The following is a 14734-nucleotide window of genomic DNA, read 5'->3' as shown; positions in this document are numbered from 1 at the left end:
GTGCTGGGTTCACTTTATTTGATTGCTTCAGTGTGGTAGTATCATGTGAACTGTAATTGTAATTTCCATGAAAAGGTAAATTTTAAGCAAGCAAATATTGTAGTTCCAGTTTCTGTAAGATAAAATCATTAAAATAAATAAATAAACTTATAAAATTAATGAATTAATTGTCGGTTTAACATATTAAGAAATTTTGAGTGCTTAGCAAGTAACTGGCCCAGCATGCAGATAGTTCCTATTAGTGGTTTGAATGTCGAAGAGTATAAAAACATAATAATTTTATTTTATTGCTTCCCTGGATGGGATACCAGTCATGCAGGACGATTCAGAGACTGTGAGAGCCATGTTATGTTAACTAATTCTTGCCTGAGGAGATTAAGCACAAATTATATCTCTATGCAGCCTTGAATCTGGACCTCTTCCAAAGACTTACATGCACTGTATGTATGCAGCCTCATGTTTGTTTGTTTGTTTGATTTATGCAGAGTAGAGGAAGCAGAGCAGTGTTTCAGTTTTATCCAGAAAATCCTCAGCAGGTATACAGTAATAGCCCACATATAAGAACCTGAATTTTTCAATTTAACCTAAATAGGTTCTTACATAAATTGTACTTTATAAAGCAGATTTAGGCTACCAAGCATCTTAAAATAAGTTCTTATATTTTCATGTGAATTTCATCTGAATATACTATATATATTATAAATATCATCTCATAATACAGTGTAAATCATTTATTTGTACCACAGAGCAATGCCTATTGGTAGTTCAGTGCAGGTACAGTATATGTCCTTAACAAAACAGAACAAAGAAACCCATGTTGATACCAAATTCATAACAAGTTCAAGCAATGAGGAGCTTGCGTTGTTTTGATATTTTGCAATTATTTATTTCATTGGGATTTATTTTGATATTTTACATTTAATATTTTGTGATTCTCACAGAGTTGGAGATGGTCAGAAAGCTTTCTTTGTTACTGTCGTAGAGTACAGTACTTGCAAATACAAATATTTGAATGGCAAACACAATAAACAAACAACATGGTACTTAAGCTTGAAAGAAAAAAAAAGTTATGTCAAGTTACTTTTAAATAGATGATGATCTTAATTCAGCAGTTTGTACCTAAACACTTTTGCAGCAACCCCACTGATAAGAACCTAACTTACAATTTTAGCCTCAACAACAAATAAAGCCACCTACTTGTAAAACTTTATGAGAACCCTGAATGCAAATTATATTTTGTCTTGTATTTACCTTTCCTTGGGAAGCAACACTTATTAATTTGTAGATACTGTTCTATTATTACTATTAACATTTGACAAGTCAAATACTACTTATCTTTTAGTATATAGCAGCTTTACCAGTAATCTCTCTCCCACAGGTTGAATTAATCACAACACAGGCCATGAAAGCTGGATTCACTGGGGGTCTAGTCATTGACTACCCAAACAGTACAAGAGCTAAAAAGTAGGGAAAATATACTTAGAGTAGATAAGAAATTATCAATAATTGAATAAGTAACTTCTTAAATGTTGAGGGTACACTATAAAAGAGGACCAAATAGATATGCTAACTGTCATGTCAAGGCCCTGTAAGTAATTTGAAGTCACTGAGTATTAAAACAATTTAGAATCGAAGTAAGGGGGGCAAATGAGTATCTTGGATATCTAGCTTTTGGTTTTGTAGCAACAAAGTTTTGTATAACACTTACTGGTCAGGGACGTTGCTAGTGGGGTCCTGGGGTGCCCATGACCCCCCCCCCCTTTTTTGTAAGCCTTTTTTAGGCAAACAACTTATAGCAGGTGGTGAAAGCGACATGACAATGTGGTGAGTACCCTCACTTTGGCCCAGTGTGACCCCCATTTGAAAAATCCTGGCTACACCCATGCTGGTGTCCCTCCTTTGATCATAATTTTTAGAGGGCCACTGGTTTGTTAGTATTTTTATACTATTTTAGTGCTACCCTCTTTAAATAAAGTCTTTACTTACTTACTTACTTACTTACTTGCTTACTTGCTTACTTGCTTACTTGCTTACTTGCTTACTTGCTTACTTGCTTACTTGCTTACTTGCTTACTTGCTTACTTGCTTACTTGCTTACTTGCTTACTTGCTTACTTGCTTACTTGCTTACTTGCTTACTTGCTTACTTGCTTACTTGCTTACTTGCTTACTTGCTTACTTGCTTACTTGCTTACTTGCTTACTTGCTTACTTGCTTACTTGCTTACTTGCTTACTTGCTTACTTGCTTACTTGCTTACTTGCTTACTTGCTTACTTGCTTACTTGCTTACTTGCTTACTTGCTTACTTGCTTACTTGCTTACTTGCTTACTTGCTTACTTGCTTACTTGCTTACTTGGTATTTACTAAATCATTTCAACTTCACTTCAGAATATTCCTATGTCTCTTTGCTGGTGTTGTTGTAGACAAACTTCCAAAGGTATGTCTTTATGATGGAAAGCATTGTTTTGCTCTCTGATTGATCATCTTTTCTAATCATTGGTTTTATCCACTTTTAATAGCTTGTTAGTCCTCATCTGCAAGCAACTACAATTTAATATACTTTTTTTCAAAAAATATTAATGACTTTCTTGTTGCACACTTAACAACTCCTTACCCTCCTCCCCCATCCTCCCTTCACCCCCCCCCTTAATGCCATTCTTCTTTTCCACCCTTCCTCCCACCCTCCTTTCCCCCTATTTTGTTGCAGTCATCTGAGATTTATGTAGAAAAACTCCATACAAGAGATTTAGCACTGCAGTGAAATCTCCCTCACATTGAGGAGTCCACTTCAGAGGGGTATTCACCCTGACTAGAGTTCAGTTACAAACAAGTGCAATTCCATGGAATCAGCCTTCCAACCATGTCCGCCTTAGGGAGGTGTCCACCCCAGAGTAGTGTCCAGTTTGAGAGAGTTGATTGTACCCTTCTTTGGACCATGACTGTGATTTGGACTTACATGACATGAACTTACAACCAATCAGAGATGCTATACAGTACCGCTCAGAGATATGTGAACCATCAAACACGTTTTAAACTTGGAGTAAACTTAGCGATACCGTTGGCAAGTTTTGCTCAAATTTTACCTGTTCTGGAGAGTTGTGTAGTGCATGGTTACATGTACCTAATGTAAGTCTCTCATTATCTTTTCGTAGGGTCTCGGTACTGAAGATACAAAATCTGTGGCGGATAGTGTACAATTTAGCGGGAGAAGGTAATTACCAGTAAATGCAAGGGTAGAAACTTATTGTGTACTAGATACCTGTTTGTTTAGTGTACACTGTAGTCATTTCCAAGGTCAATTTTACAAGGATACTCATTTGAACTCCTTTCATATCTGTCAAATCACTTCTGCTGCTGTCTGGCTTTTATTTATCATTACCTGTTTGCTCTCATCATGATTTTCCTTTGTGATGTGGTAATATACTTTTTAAGGAGGGGGGTTTGGGCAATTACCAGAAACAAATTCCTGCACAGCAAAAACTGCTGAAAAAAAACCATGCAAGGGGAGCCATAGGAGAAAAAATCAAGCAAGTGCTTTCTACTATCCAGGTGCTATTTCCGATGTTAAAAAATTCTTGCACAAGCTATTGCCCACCAAATGAAATCATGCACAACCTCAAGTTCAGAATAACATTTCATGTCCCAGAAAATTTCCCAATGCCCCCCCCCCCCCCCCCTCCAAAAATAATGGTCCATCCCTTAGTTCGAGGCTGGGTTCTCAAGCTTGTGGTTAACTCATCTTAGTAAGAGGTAACTAGGGTGAATTTTAACAGTTCTGCTATATAATTATTTCCTTTTGTTCACTTCTAGAGAAAGATCTAAAGTACCACGTGGAAAATCAATAAAAAAGAGCAAAGACTGGGTCAAAGAAAAGAAGGATAGGAGGAGACGGCAGGGAAAGTAAGGCAATTTATAATTTTAATTTATTGCCTTTCCTCTTTTTAAGCCCAGCTTGTCCCAGTTGTTCAAAGGCTGGATTACATTATTCACCAGATAAATCACTTACTGGATAAGTGTTGACGAAACAGATAATTTGTTTCACTGTGGATAGCATAATTATATTGCTACCCACAGCTGGATAGTGATTATCTGGTGGACAGCAATATCTATCCTTTGAACAACCAGGTCCTGGTCCTAAGTCTTGGTATTTGTAATTGGTAATTTTCATGCAAATATGTGCCAGCTGGCACTGTGTGACAACCCAATACCAGCTACAAATGAGACCATTAGAGTACATAATCATGCAGTTGAGTTGCTGGTGTCAACATGACAATTTTTGTTTTGCTTGAATCTCACACATTTCTATCAGGGCTTGGAAAAAGTGCTGTCTGGTCATCCAGGACAAATAGATTTTCCTGCCGGGCTATTAAAATTTCATTCTCACCTGCCCAATGGGCAACGACCAGGCAAGTTGTCTGCAAACTAAATATGAAAAAAAACAGTAAAGGTAAGATTTGCCTGGGGCAAGCAAAATTTGAGAGCTGCTTGTCTGAAGAGCAGGCTGGAATTCAAGTTTTTTTTCCGAGCCCTGCTCTGTCACAGGAAATGAAAGTGAGCAACTGTTCAAAGTGAGACTATCTTTACCAGCTTGGGCTATTAATTTAAAATTATTTGTTTTGTTGTTGTTGTTTAGTCTTTGTGCCTTATATGTCAAAAATAACATTTGATAGTCAAGGTAACTTTATCCCTTCTTTTAGGGAAGTGAGACCAGACTCGAAATACACAGGACGGAAAAGAAAATCAACCTTTTAAGTGTCTCACAAGCAAGGATGTCACTGAGCCTGCAATTAAGCAATGAGAAATTTATTTGCTCACAGCCTGGAACAAGTGTATTCTTGCCAGTCTTATCATTCAGGAAATAATATGAACAAATTCTATTCACGAACATGAACATGTTCTTCATTAAACAAATCCTTGACATGTCCAATTGGGAAAGAAAACTTTTGTGATGTCAAGATTGGTCACATCCATTGAAGACTCCCAGGTGGTGGGGTACAAACTAACTCAACCTGGTGTAAAGGAGGAAATAAATTAACTGGGGAAAAAATTTTACAGAGTTATGCGACATAAACCCATAACAAAAATCACATGATGATTTCAAGTAAAGCAGGAGTGCATACTGAATATATTGTGACTTCTTCAGCTTACATTTTGTGCAGCACAAAATGTAAGAATGTCAAAGCATTGATTGACAAACAAGATTAACTACATGTGCTGTGAAGGAGACCAACAGTCTAGACATGTTGCAGCATTGTTCTTGAAAAACAATTTCTTTGACTTGGCAAACAGCATCTATATTCACATTGCTGATGTGTCGAGCAGTTCTGGTGGTTACAATTACATATTATTTAAAATGGCCATGGTAATTCTACTGAGTGGCCATGCAACAGTACCTTCCATTTTGATTCAATTCATGTGGTGTCATCCTTGTAAGGACCCTGGGGGTTTCTGTAATGTAGTGTTTCTATTTCTTTATCCATGGAAGATTATCGGTATGCACATTTCCTCTCCGAAATTGTTATGTCACTTAAAACAATGAGTACACATAAGGAGAGTGGGACTTATTATAAATTAATGGGTAAGAATATCAAGCATTATAATCCATCAAATATTCTGCTCTCATATGATAGGTTTAAATGCATCAAGTGACTGAATACTCCCCAGCTAAAACTGGGGAATATCCAAGTGATAATCCCAATTTTCAAAACTGCACATGTTGCGAAAAATATTTGAAGGATGATAAACACAATAGCCTCCATTTGGCTCAAAAAAATGCTCGCATATTTGTCTTTGGACATTACCCATTCCTCAAAGCTCAAAGTTTTCCTCGACCTATGCTCTTGGAAAACTGTTCGCTTCTTGGAACACTTTATTTCAACACAGTGAATTTATCCTAACAAACTGACATTTTTAAAAAATAATTTCTTTCTATCACAAGTATTGTTCTCTTATTTGTTATGCTAACCACTATTTATTCTGTTGAAGATAGTGAGTAGCCTAGCAGTGTGCGGTTACTAACAAAATGGCAACCACTTCTTTGTATTTTAGAGTGTCTATGAAGAGGATTTAGACAATGCACTAGTGATAAGATTATTCATTCCTGATTTCTATGCGTGATAGTTGAGGAGGGCATATAATGCAATAGAAACCTCGAGCACATAATTTCGTTGTTAAATAGAACAAAAGTCAATAATATCGGGAATAATACCTAGATCATTTATTACTAACTACTGTCACTTAAGAGCCTTTCTGTTTTTTGGTTTAGTAAATTTTAAAGGTTGCCCAGAAATTTATTATGACACAATTACCTTAAACATTTACACAAAATTACATTTGCTTATGTGCTTGAAAGTCACTTTAAGATATAAACAAATTTGACATCTCATGTGATACATAATTTCAAGTAAAAAAAAAAATTATTATAACTAAATTCTTTTTAACTTTTGGTTCAAGTGTCTAAAAACATTGGGATCAAATCAGCTGAAATACCAGAGTCCTCAAAATGCTCCACATTCAGGAATAGGCCATATTCGTATTCTCGGTATTTGACTGGAACTAGCTTGAAACGGAGGCTTGTGCCGGGGAATATCATTAAAAACCAACAAATGTCATTTGCATTTGAAGACTCCCTGCATTAGCCTCAGTTGCAAGCTAGTTCCAGTCCAATATGGAGAATACGAATATGGCCTATTGTACAGGTTTTTTTAATCAGGTAGACAATAGGATCATTTATGGCCAGGAAAGCTTCAACAATTTTTCTTCTTACATGCACAAACTGAGAGCACTCTTCACATCTCACTACCATTTGTTGAAGCCAGCTATAGAAAAATGTTTTACACTCAAACATTGTGTTTTTCTAGAAAATATCCATACCCTCCCCATGGAAAGTTTTTTGGTTTGAATCTCCCCCCTAACGCATTCCACATAAGCTTTATACCTTCCTTTGAAATTTGTGGCTTGAGGCCTCCCTCTTCCCTCAGAATTTCCAAATATGACCTTCCATGGGGTGAGTACATTGGATATTTTCTGGAAATGCACAGTGGCAGGTTTCTTGTAATGTGGTGGCAGATGCTGAGGTGTGTAAAGGAGGTGATCTGAAATTACGGTAGGCTCTCTCTGTACTGGTAAGAATGGATTTTCGGCCCTTTGAATGTAGTCAGTGTAAAACACAGACTGCAGACTGTGGACTGTCCAGAGTGAAATTCTGCTCTCCGCTTAGCCTGGAAAGTGCTCCAGTTAGCCTGAATATCACTTAGGTAAACCTATGTCTATTACATGACTAGGCAAGATAAACCAAATCCTTTGCAGCTGTGAATGGCTACCCTAGCAGAGAAGATGGTGGCTTCTTGCCTGCTCAGGATTACTAGCTGTGTCCGGCAAGAAAATAGGGTTCTTTTTCCATGTAATAGATAAACACGGAAAAAGTACTTGGCCAATATCCAGGCATGTTGACTGAACAAGCCTGGTCAATAACCCATATATGATGCTCAGGTCAGCTTGTTCTAACAGTAAGCTCTCAATAATGGAAATGGTAACACATTATACCCCTGAAAACTGTACAGTCTACATTATGCCCCTGAATTGCAGTCTTCATTTTATTAGTATGCAGTTTACACTGACTTATTTAGATCATGTATCTGCTACAAAAAACGGTAGCCTGAACCTCCCCCCCCCCCCCCCTCCTCCCCCACCCCCAATTATGCTGTTAGTCTGCACTCATCTCAAAATATTGATTCACTGTGAACTGGGGAACACCGGTAAATTTTAATGGATGAATTTTTGTCCTTAACAGTATCAGTGTTTCAAACACTCAGTGGCACCGCTAAATCCAAACATGCACCAAGTTCCCCCCCCCCCCCGCCCCCTCAGAAGTCCTCCCACTTTTAAATCAGCAGCCACTGTGACAATAACTAACCTAAGTTGTGACTGATATATGATTGGGTTTCTTCAGATTTAATTCAAAGTGTCTTCAGATAATATTCATACCTCTCCCATGCAAGGTTTCTCGATTTCACCCCTTGCTCCCTACTCACCCCTCTGGCAACTCTAATTTTGCTTCATTCTTATATTTACAAACTTATGACACTCCCTCCCCCTCGGGATCTCAAATTACCTTCCTGAGGTTGGCCTGGATATCTTTTTAGAACTGCATAATGCACGCGATGTTAATTCTATTTTTTTTTATTGCTAACACGATGATTTTCCTAATTTTAGTGAAGGTCGCAGCACTTCCGTAGCACCATATGTGACTCACGATGAAGGAGTACTCCCTCTCTGTTACCGTAGACGTCCGTAAAATGAATAGGTTACCACGCTTAGCAAAATCAGCAACAATGGAAGTATAAAGTACTTAGCTTTATGCTTCAGTTCTTCACCGTACACGGCAATAGATCCGAATCCACCCGACCCACCCATGTTTTCGCGAGGAAATTTCACCGAAGGAACTTCGACTCCAAGAAAGTCACACAAGGGACCCCACCCTTGTTTGACGTTGAAAACGAGTAATTTTGAAGCCGGTACAACCGCTTTCACTCTCTCGTTGTGTTCGTTATACCTCTTCTTGAACAAGAACTGTGAATCGGGGTTCACACTCCCATAGACGGCCGTATCTTCCGCATTGTAGCAATCCAGCAACTTGCGAGGTTTTGGGCAAAACAGATAAGCTATTTTCGACATGAGTCCTAAATCTCGCGTCATATGGAGATGCTTCGCCCAGCTTTGCACCCAGACATCGTCATTGTCCCGCACATTCAAGATTACCTTCGCTTCTGGAAAACAAGCGAGTATTTCCTCGAACCAAAACGCTGCTGGTAGATCCGTCACGCCATCCACATCTGCGTACATGGAAGCGAAGTCAGCCAACCTTCCATCGCCGCAGAATATATCGATCCATTCGTCAAGGTGCAAGTCCATGTGTTCTGGAAAATCGTAGATTTTATATCCAAGTATCCGTAACGCTCTTGCTAGGGACTTAGTACCGGTTTTGCTCAATCCAGCACAGATTACTTTCATCTTCCAATTTGTCAATTTTTTGTCAGGGGTTCGTACATGAAATACTTTTAAAGTAGACTACGAGTAGTCCCTCTTTCGCTTCGCTTAGTCCGTCGTGCGTGACGTGAAAGAATTCGCGAGAAAAAAATGGCCGCGCGAAATCCTGGGGACTAGGAGCGCGCGAAAGGAGGGACTACCGCCTAAGCCCAAGAGGCCGAGTGATTTTTCGGTGTAGGATTTTTCATCTTGACGTCCTCTTATTATCGCCTGTCATCAATAGCCCCGGGAGATCTGAATAAAATTGCTCTACTCTACTCTTCAAGTAGCCAGGCAAAAACATATGCCGTGAGAAGTATATCTTCGGTCAGTGTTCGTTCAGCGAAACTGTCGAAGAAGTTTTGAAAAGAAGACGGCGAATGAGTACGGTGGCCCATAGGGGCAAAACACAGCTCAATTTCTACGGTGGCCCATAGGGGCAAAACACAACTCAATTTTTCTTCTGAAATACAACAATCTTTTGGAGAACACAACAATCTTTTGGAGAACACAACGATCTTTTAGAGAACACAACAATCTTTTGGAGAACACAACAATCTTTTCGAGAACACCACAATCTTTTTCAGAACACAACGAAATTTCCTGATACACAACAATCTTTTTCGAAGCACAATAAATTTTCTGATACACAAACGCAAACTAAAACACAACAAAATTAATTGAAACACAATAAAATTTCAAAGTACTGGTAACTAACCCTGATGCTGAAAGCGACCGGAACCTGGGACTAGCTCTGGTCAACGTCACTGAAAGGCGCCATTTTTGTACCATTCATGTGGTGGATTTGATCTGAAATGGCTTCTTCAGGTTCAATAAGCTATAATCCAGAGGAGGAAAGCATAATTTCATATTACTTTTCAAGAGGATATACGTATGAAGTCATCACTGAATTTTTAGCTAAGTTTTATGGCATTACGATGTATGTACGAACATTGAAAAATAGGTTGCCACACTAGGGTTGGTAACGCTACCTGACAAATAGGGGCGTCTGACATATAGGGGCGCTATATCAAAATACCAAAAGTTTATCATTACCTCTGCATGGTTAATGTGTCACACTACCAATAAATGGTTTGTGTTAAAATGACAGCTTTTGACTTCTAGTCAGTAGCGACTATTAGAGGAAGGAAAAGACTAATAATAAATCGGTTTGCTGAGCTGAGGTTCGAAGAATGGAGGTGTCAAGAAATCTAGATTCACTAGATCCACAAATTTTCTAAGTCTCAGTATGAATAATGTGGAGCATTTTTCAGGATTTCGTAATTCTTAAGAGATCTATAAATGGCTGAAGTCTCCTACACGTATTGCGACTCAAGTTCAGTAAACTTTAATTTGAATGGGGCGATCTGTTTCTGAAATTGTTACAGAATTGATCCAAATAACTTAAGCCACGCGCGGATCTGGGCTGTTAGGTTTTGGTGAATTCATAAATGCTTCATGTTTTCAAAATTGATTAATTTATCTCGTAGTCTCTTTCGCAGCCGTTATTGCGAAGGAATCTGCATCGTATCTATGACGGGAAAAATACAATACTGATCGTTCTCAATGTCTCGCAATAAAAAAATAAATACAACACCAATACAGTACCAGTGGATAAAGTCAAGAAATAGATAAAGAAGATCATTATTTTTCTTAGTGTTAGGTCTTTGCGTTTTCCCAGACTTAAGACATTCGTATAACTGTTTCGCACGAAATTACGGAGCTCACAGTATGGAAACGCCGTGTTGGAATACTTTCGTGGTCAACCAATATGGCGGCCGGAAATAATCTGGAGCTTATTTTCGCTATCTAGGCTACTGATTATCTGTATTGAAAAAAGGAGCATTTACAATTAAGCACTTTTCCTAATGCTCTAAGTTCTAAAAAGGCTAAATAACTTGAGATAGTTATATATTTTTCTACAAACGCGATCGTAACTCCGTGTCACGCTCAACTGCCATCAAAATACGCGTGGTTGAAGTGTAAACAGATATAAATTAACCGTCTCTTATGCCTGGCTCTCAAGTTTTGTTTTACGTGCACGTATTTAGAGAGGTAAGATTGGAGATATTAATAATTCCCATTTACGGCAAACAGCATATATTAATGTTTCGGCATTTCTCTTGTATACTTCACGCACCTGACATATAGGGGTACATGACAAATAGGGGCATCTGACATATAGGGGCATCTGACATATAGGGGCGTCTGACATATAGGGGCACATGACATATAGGGGCATCTGACATATAGGGGCATCTGACAAATAGGGGCGTCTGACATATAGGGGCATCTGACATATAGGGGCGTCTGACAAACAATCTATAAAAACAACTCAACAACTGCCAAATTCGCTTACATTATAGATGTTTTTCTTTGTGTTTCACAAAATGCAAATTAAAATTGTATAAGCAGAGACAAAATAAGAAAAAGACAGAAAAACAAGAGCAATAAAAAGAGAAAAACTAACTCCGTGTGGCTTTGTTTTATCTTGCCGAAGTGCGCTAGTAATGTAACTTGCGCACGCGCTGATAGGGTAATTTCCAATAGATATCGGGCGCACTTCCGGTTTCTTTAAATGCTAAAGGAAACGCGGTTTTTCCTTAAATCCAGCCTTTTTCGACCAATTTCGATTAAAGCCAACGTTGGCAACATAGCTATGCATTTCTTTTTCGAAATCATGCTTTTTTCAGAAAATTACGAACTTTTCAATATTTTGAAATGCTTTCAAAATCTGACCTTTTAGAAATGAAACAAAATCGATGCATAGCGTAATGAGGATTTAAATTAAAATATTAAATCAATGAAAAAAATCCCGAGAAGGTAATTTGCCTGGGAGCCTTTGCATTTTTTCTGTATTAGTCACATGACCATGGGCGTGGCCTTATGACGTCATCACTAGTGTTGCTGATCAAGAAAAAGTTAAAACACATGAAATAACTCTGAGGTAACTAAAAATGACAAGGTTATATGAGAATGAATTTTCCCTAGCAACGGCTAGGCTTTGGTAGATTGTGCTCGAAAAAAAAGCTTATTATGCTTTTAGCAGTGCTCATATTTTGTAGAAATTATGCCAAAATTATGTTACTTTCTGAAAATTATGCTCTCTGTCACCGAAGTTATGCTACTTGGATTTTAAGGAAAATAAAGATCGCCAGTAGCTTAACTCTATCAATTTTGACTTAAATGAACATTCAGACAGTCCACCTTCCAGTCTTACAGTCTTCAGCATGGCAAATACGCATGTGCGCACCTCGAAAAGCCAAATGATATCCAAATCAACCATTTCTGGGTTCTGAATCCGGGTCAGAAAGTTACTTTTATATACTTGTTTTAGACGCCATCCAGGCAAAGCCCTCAGTTTAGTATAAAGACAACTATGCATGTTGTTAATCTCTCTGTACTCGAGGACGACGCCATCTTTGATCTAAGGCCTGAGGGGCCGAGCCGCCGAGCCATAACCGTGGTGGCCTGAGGAGAGTCTCAGCCTCTCAGATATGTACGGGGTGACCTAGCTAGAGTCTTCCAGACCTCGATATTTTCCAATAACAATACAGAAGTAAAGTACAAACTGAATTATTCTAGAACTATGATGGGTTTTTTTTTGTTTTCAAGCCATAAAAGCTCGGATTATGCTAGCAGTGCTAAACTGAAATAAAAGCTTTAAATTATGCTCGTTTTTCTAAATTATGCTAAAAATTATGCTAGCACAATCTACCAAAGCCTAGCAACGGCTCGAAAAGATCGGTTAATGGGCCCTTAAGGCACGAGGGAAGTTTGGTTACGAAGTTTTGGCCTTAAAATTATGGTGTTGTCACGGGCAACTTACCTCGTTTCCATTGGTAACAATATCAACGGCCGTTGGTCGCCTGTCGCGTCGCCTACAATTTCGCGCGCTTTGCTGCCAATGACGTCAAAGGCCGACAAGTTACCAATGGATACGGAGCCAGTTGCTCGTGACAACAACAAGATTTTTACGTTAAAACTTGTGACCTTTCGTCCCGCCTTACTCAACTGATACTACGATTATCAGTTGAGTAAGGCGGACGAAAGTTTGGTCACCAAGTTTTAACGTAAAAATCGTGTTGTTGTCACGAGCAACTGGCTCCGTATCCATTGGCAACTTGTCGGCCTTTGACGTGCAACCAACCCACTCAATTCTACCAGGAGTGGGGGGGGGGGGGGGTTTAAAACACCAAAAAGGAATTTATTTGATTTACAAATAAAAGAGTTTTATGCAATTGCCTGCCCTTTTCTTTTACTCAGAGTAAAGTGAACATCTTCGCTCTTGTTTGTATACATTCTTGGCATGTTTTAACCATGAGGGTTTGGGTAAAGTGTTTAGGGTAGCTGATGTTAAATTATGCTGCCCCCCCCCCCCCATCTAAGGTTTGATTTTGATCTAAGGTTTGATTTGATGTTGTATACAAGGCATATGTGATGTCCATTTTCTGCCCTCACCTTTGAGAGACAGATTTGTCTTTGATTGTAACGGTTTATGTTTTTATAAGGTTGGAATTAAAGCAGCTTTGTTTCACAAAGCCAAATTTTTCCCATAGTATTGTTTACAGTGTATTTTTACCTCGCAAGCAGAGCTCAGCGTTGATACCACAAGTTGTAGCTTTATAGGGCTTTATACAGCAGGCATTAATTGCAATTGAAAATTTATTATTTCATTTGTATGCCAAGTATTCTATGGTAATAAATGTGTAATCTAAGTTCATAGCTTGCTCATCCATTCTTCTGGACCATGTATATGACTGGTCAGCCAGCCCTCAGTTTCTCTAAGGTCATGAGGTTGTTGAACCACCACCAGGAACAAAAAGCCCTTTCCATGAGGCCATCTCCATGCCTTTAGGTTATTGAAGACACAAACTGCAAAGCACTGAGTCACCATGGTCAACTACCATGGTAAATATCAAATTGATTTTAGATGACAGATTACAATCACGAAAAATAATGTAAAAAGATTTTGAATTTCTTAGTGAAAATTATGCGTATTGTTTTACTATGAGAGAGTAACATGAAGCACAAAGCTCCTGCTTAATTTTCTTGCATCACTGAGGGTTTAATAACCATATTTCCACTCTTAACTCCCCCTAGGAGCTTACAGGTAAATGTAAAAAGCTTAGGTCTCACAAAGCAGTGAAGGTGTATTTTAGAAGGGGTGGGGACAGGGGGACTATGTATCTATTATGCAGAAATAATGAGAGTTTATGCAGAAGTAATGACAGATTTTTCGACATTTGCGATGAAAAACAAGATATGCTACTATAGTGAGTAATAACTGTCTTTGCAAGTATTCATTAATGTCACCTCCTCCTTCCTCCATCCATTTCTTTTTTTCTTCCTTTCTCCCTTGGTTCCTTCCTCCCTCCTTCCTTCCCTTCCTCTCTTCTTGATGCTTTGATGAAAAACTGTGTACTACAGAGTACTTGTGATCATTGCAGAAAGCAACTTCACAACACTGCTAATCAAAGCTATTACTAACCCTGGCCCTGGATGAAGACAACACTGTGATAGTAGTGTCTTGTCCAATAACCTGGCACAATGACTCCAGATGACGCAATGACTCTAACCAAGGCTAGAACCCAGGCTGCCAAATCCAACACCCAGTAGTGTACTAACCATAATGCCAGAGCTCCCTTATGATACAACAGAACTGATAAATTTTCCAATCCATGAAGTTGTTTAGCACTTTCAGTT

General features: G+C 38.6%; 2 protein-coding genes across 3 annotated transcripts in view; one reads left to right on the top strand and one right to left on the bottom strand.

Annotated features, from left to right (window-relative positions):
* LOC145464403 (18S rRNA (guanine-N(7))-methyltransferase-like) overlaps positions 1–14734 on the top strand; it is a 127743-nt gene that overhangs the window by 3259 nt on the left and 109750 nt on the right. The window contains exons 7-12 of one of the 2 annotated variants that reach the window (XR_014041430.1): positions 486–536; positions 1379–1464; positions 2390–2438; positions 3154–3212; positions 3812–3901; positions 4699–5015. Coding sequence is in view for 1 of the 2 variants with exons in the window: in XM_081448280.1 (XP_081304406.1) it covers positions 486–536; positions 1379–1464; positions 2390–2438; positions 3154–3212; positions 3812–3901; positions 4699–4753 (390 nt within the window). In the remaining variant the exon portion in view is untranslated. Of the gene's footprint in view, positions 1–485; positions 537–1378; positions 1465–2389; positions 2439–3153; positions 3213–3811; positions 3902–4698; positions 5499–14734 lie in introns of those variants that run through there. The other variant, XM_081448280.1, reaches the window with a different exon arrangement.
* On the bottom strand, positions 7695–9164 carry LOC145463583 (uncharacterized). Its single transcript, XM_081447349.1, has one exon. The coding sequence runs from the start codon at positions 9011–9013 to the stop codon at positions 8279–8281; it is 735 nt and encodes a 244-aa protein (XP_081303475.1). The 5' UTR covers positions 9014–9164; the 3' UTR covers positions 7695–8278.

This window comes from Orbicella franksi, chromosome 12 (assembly GCF_964199315.1).
Source record: "Orbicella franksi chromosome 12, jaOrbFran1.1, whole genome shotgun sequence".
Classification (NCBI taxonomy): domain Eukaryota; kingdom Metazoa; phylum Cnidaria; class Anthozoa; order Scleractinia; family Merulinidae; genus Orbicella; species Orbicella franksi.
Note: the sequence above shows the minus strand (reverse complement) of the source record. Positions and strands in the feature narration are given on the sequence as shown.

Coding starts and splice junctions, on each gene's coding strand:
- LOC145463583 (XM_081447349.1), bottom strand. CDS start 9,013: ATGAAAGTAATCTGTGCTGGATTGAGCAAAACCGGTACTAAGTCCCTA.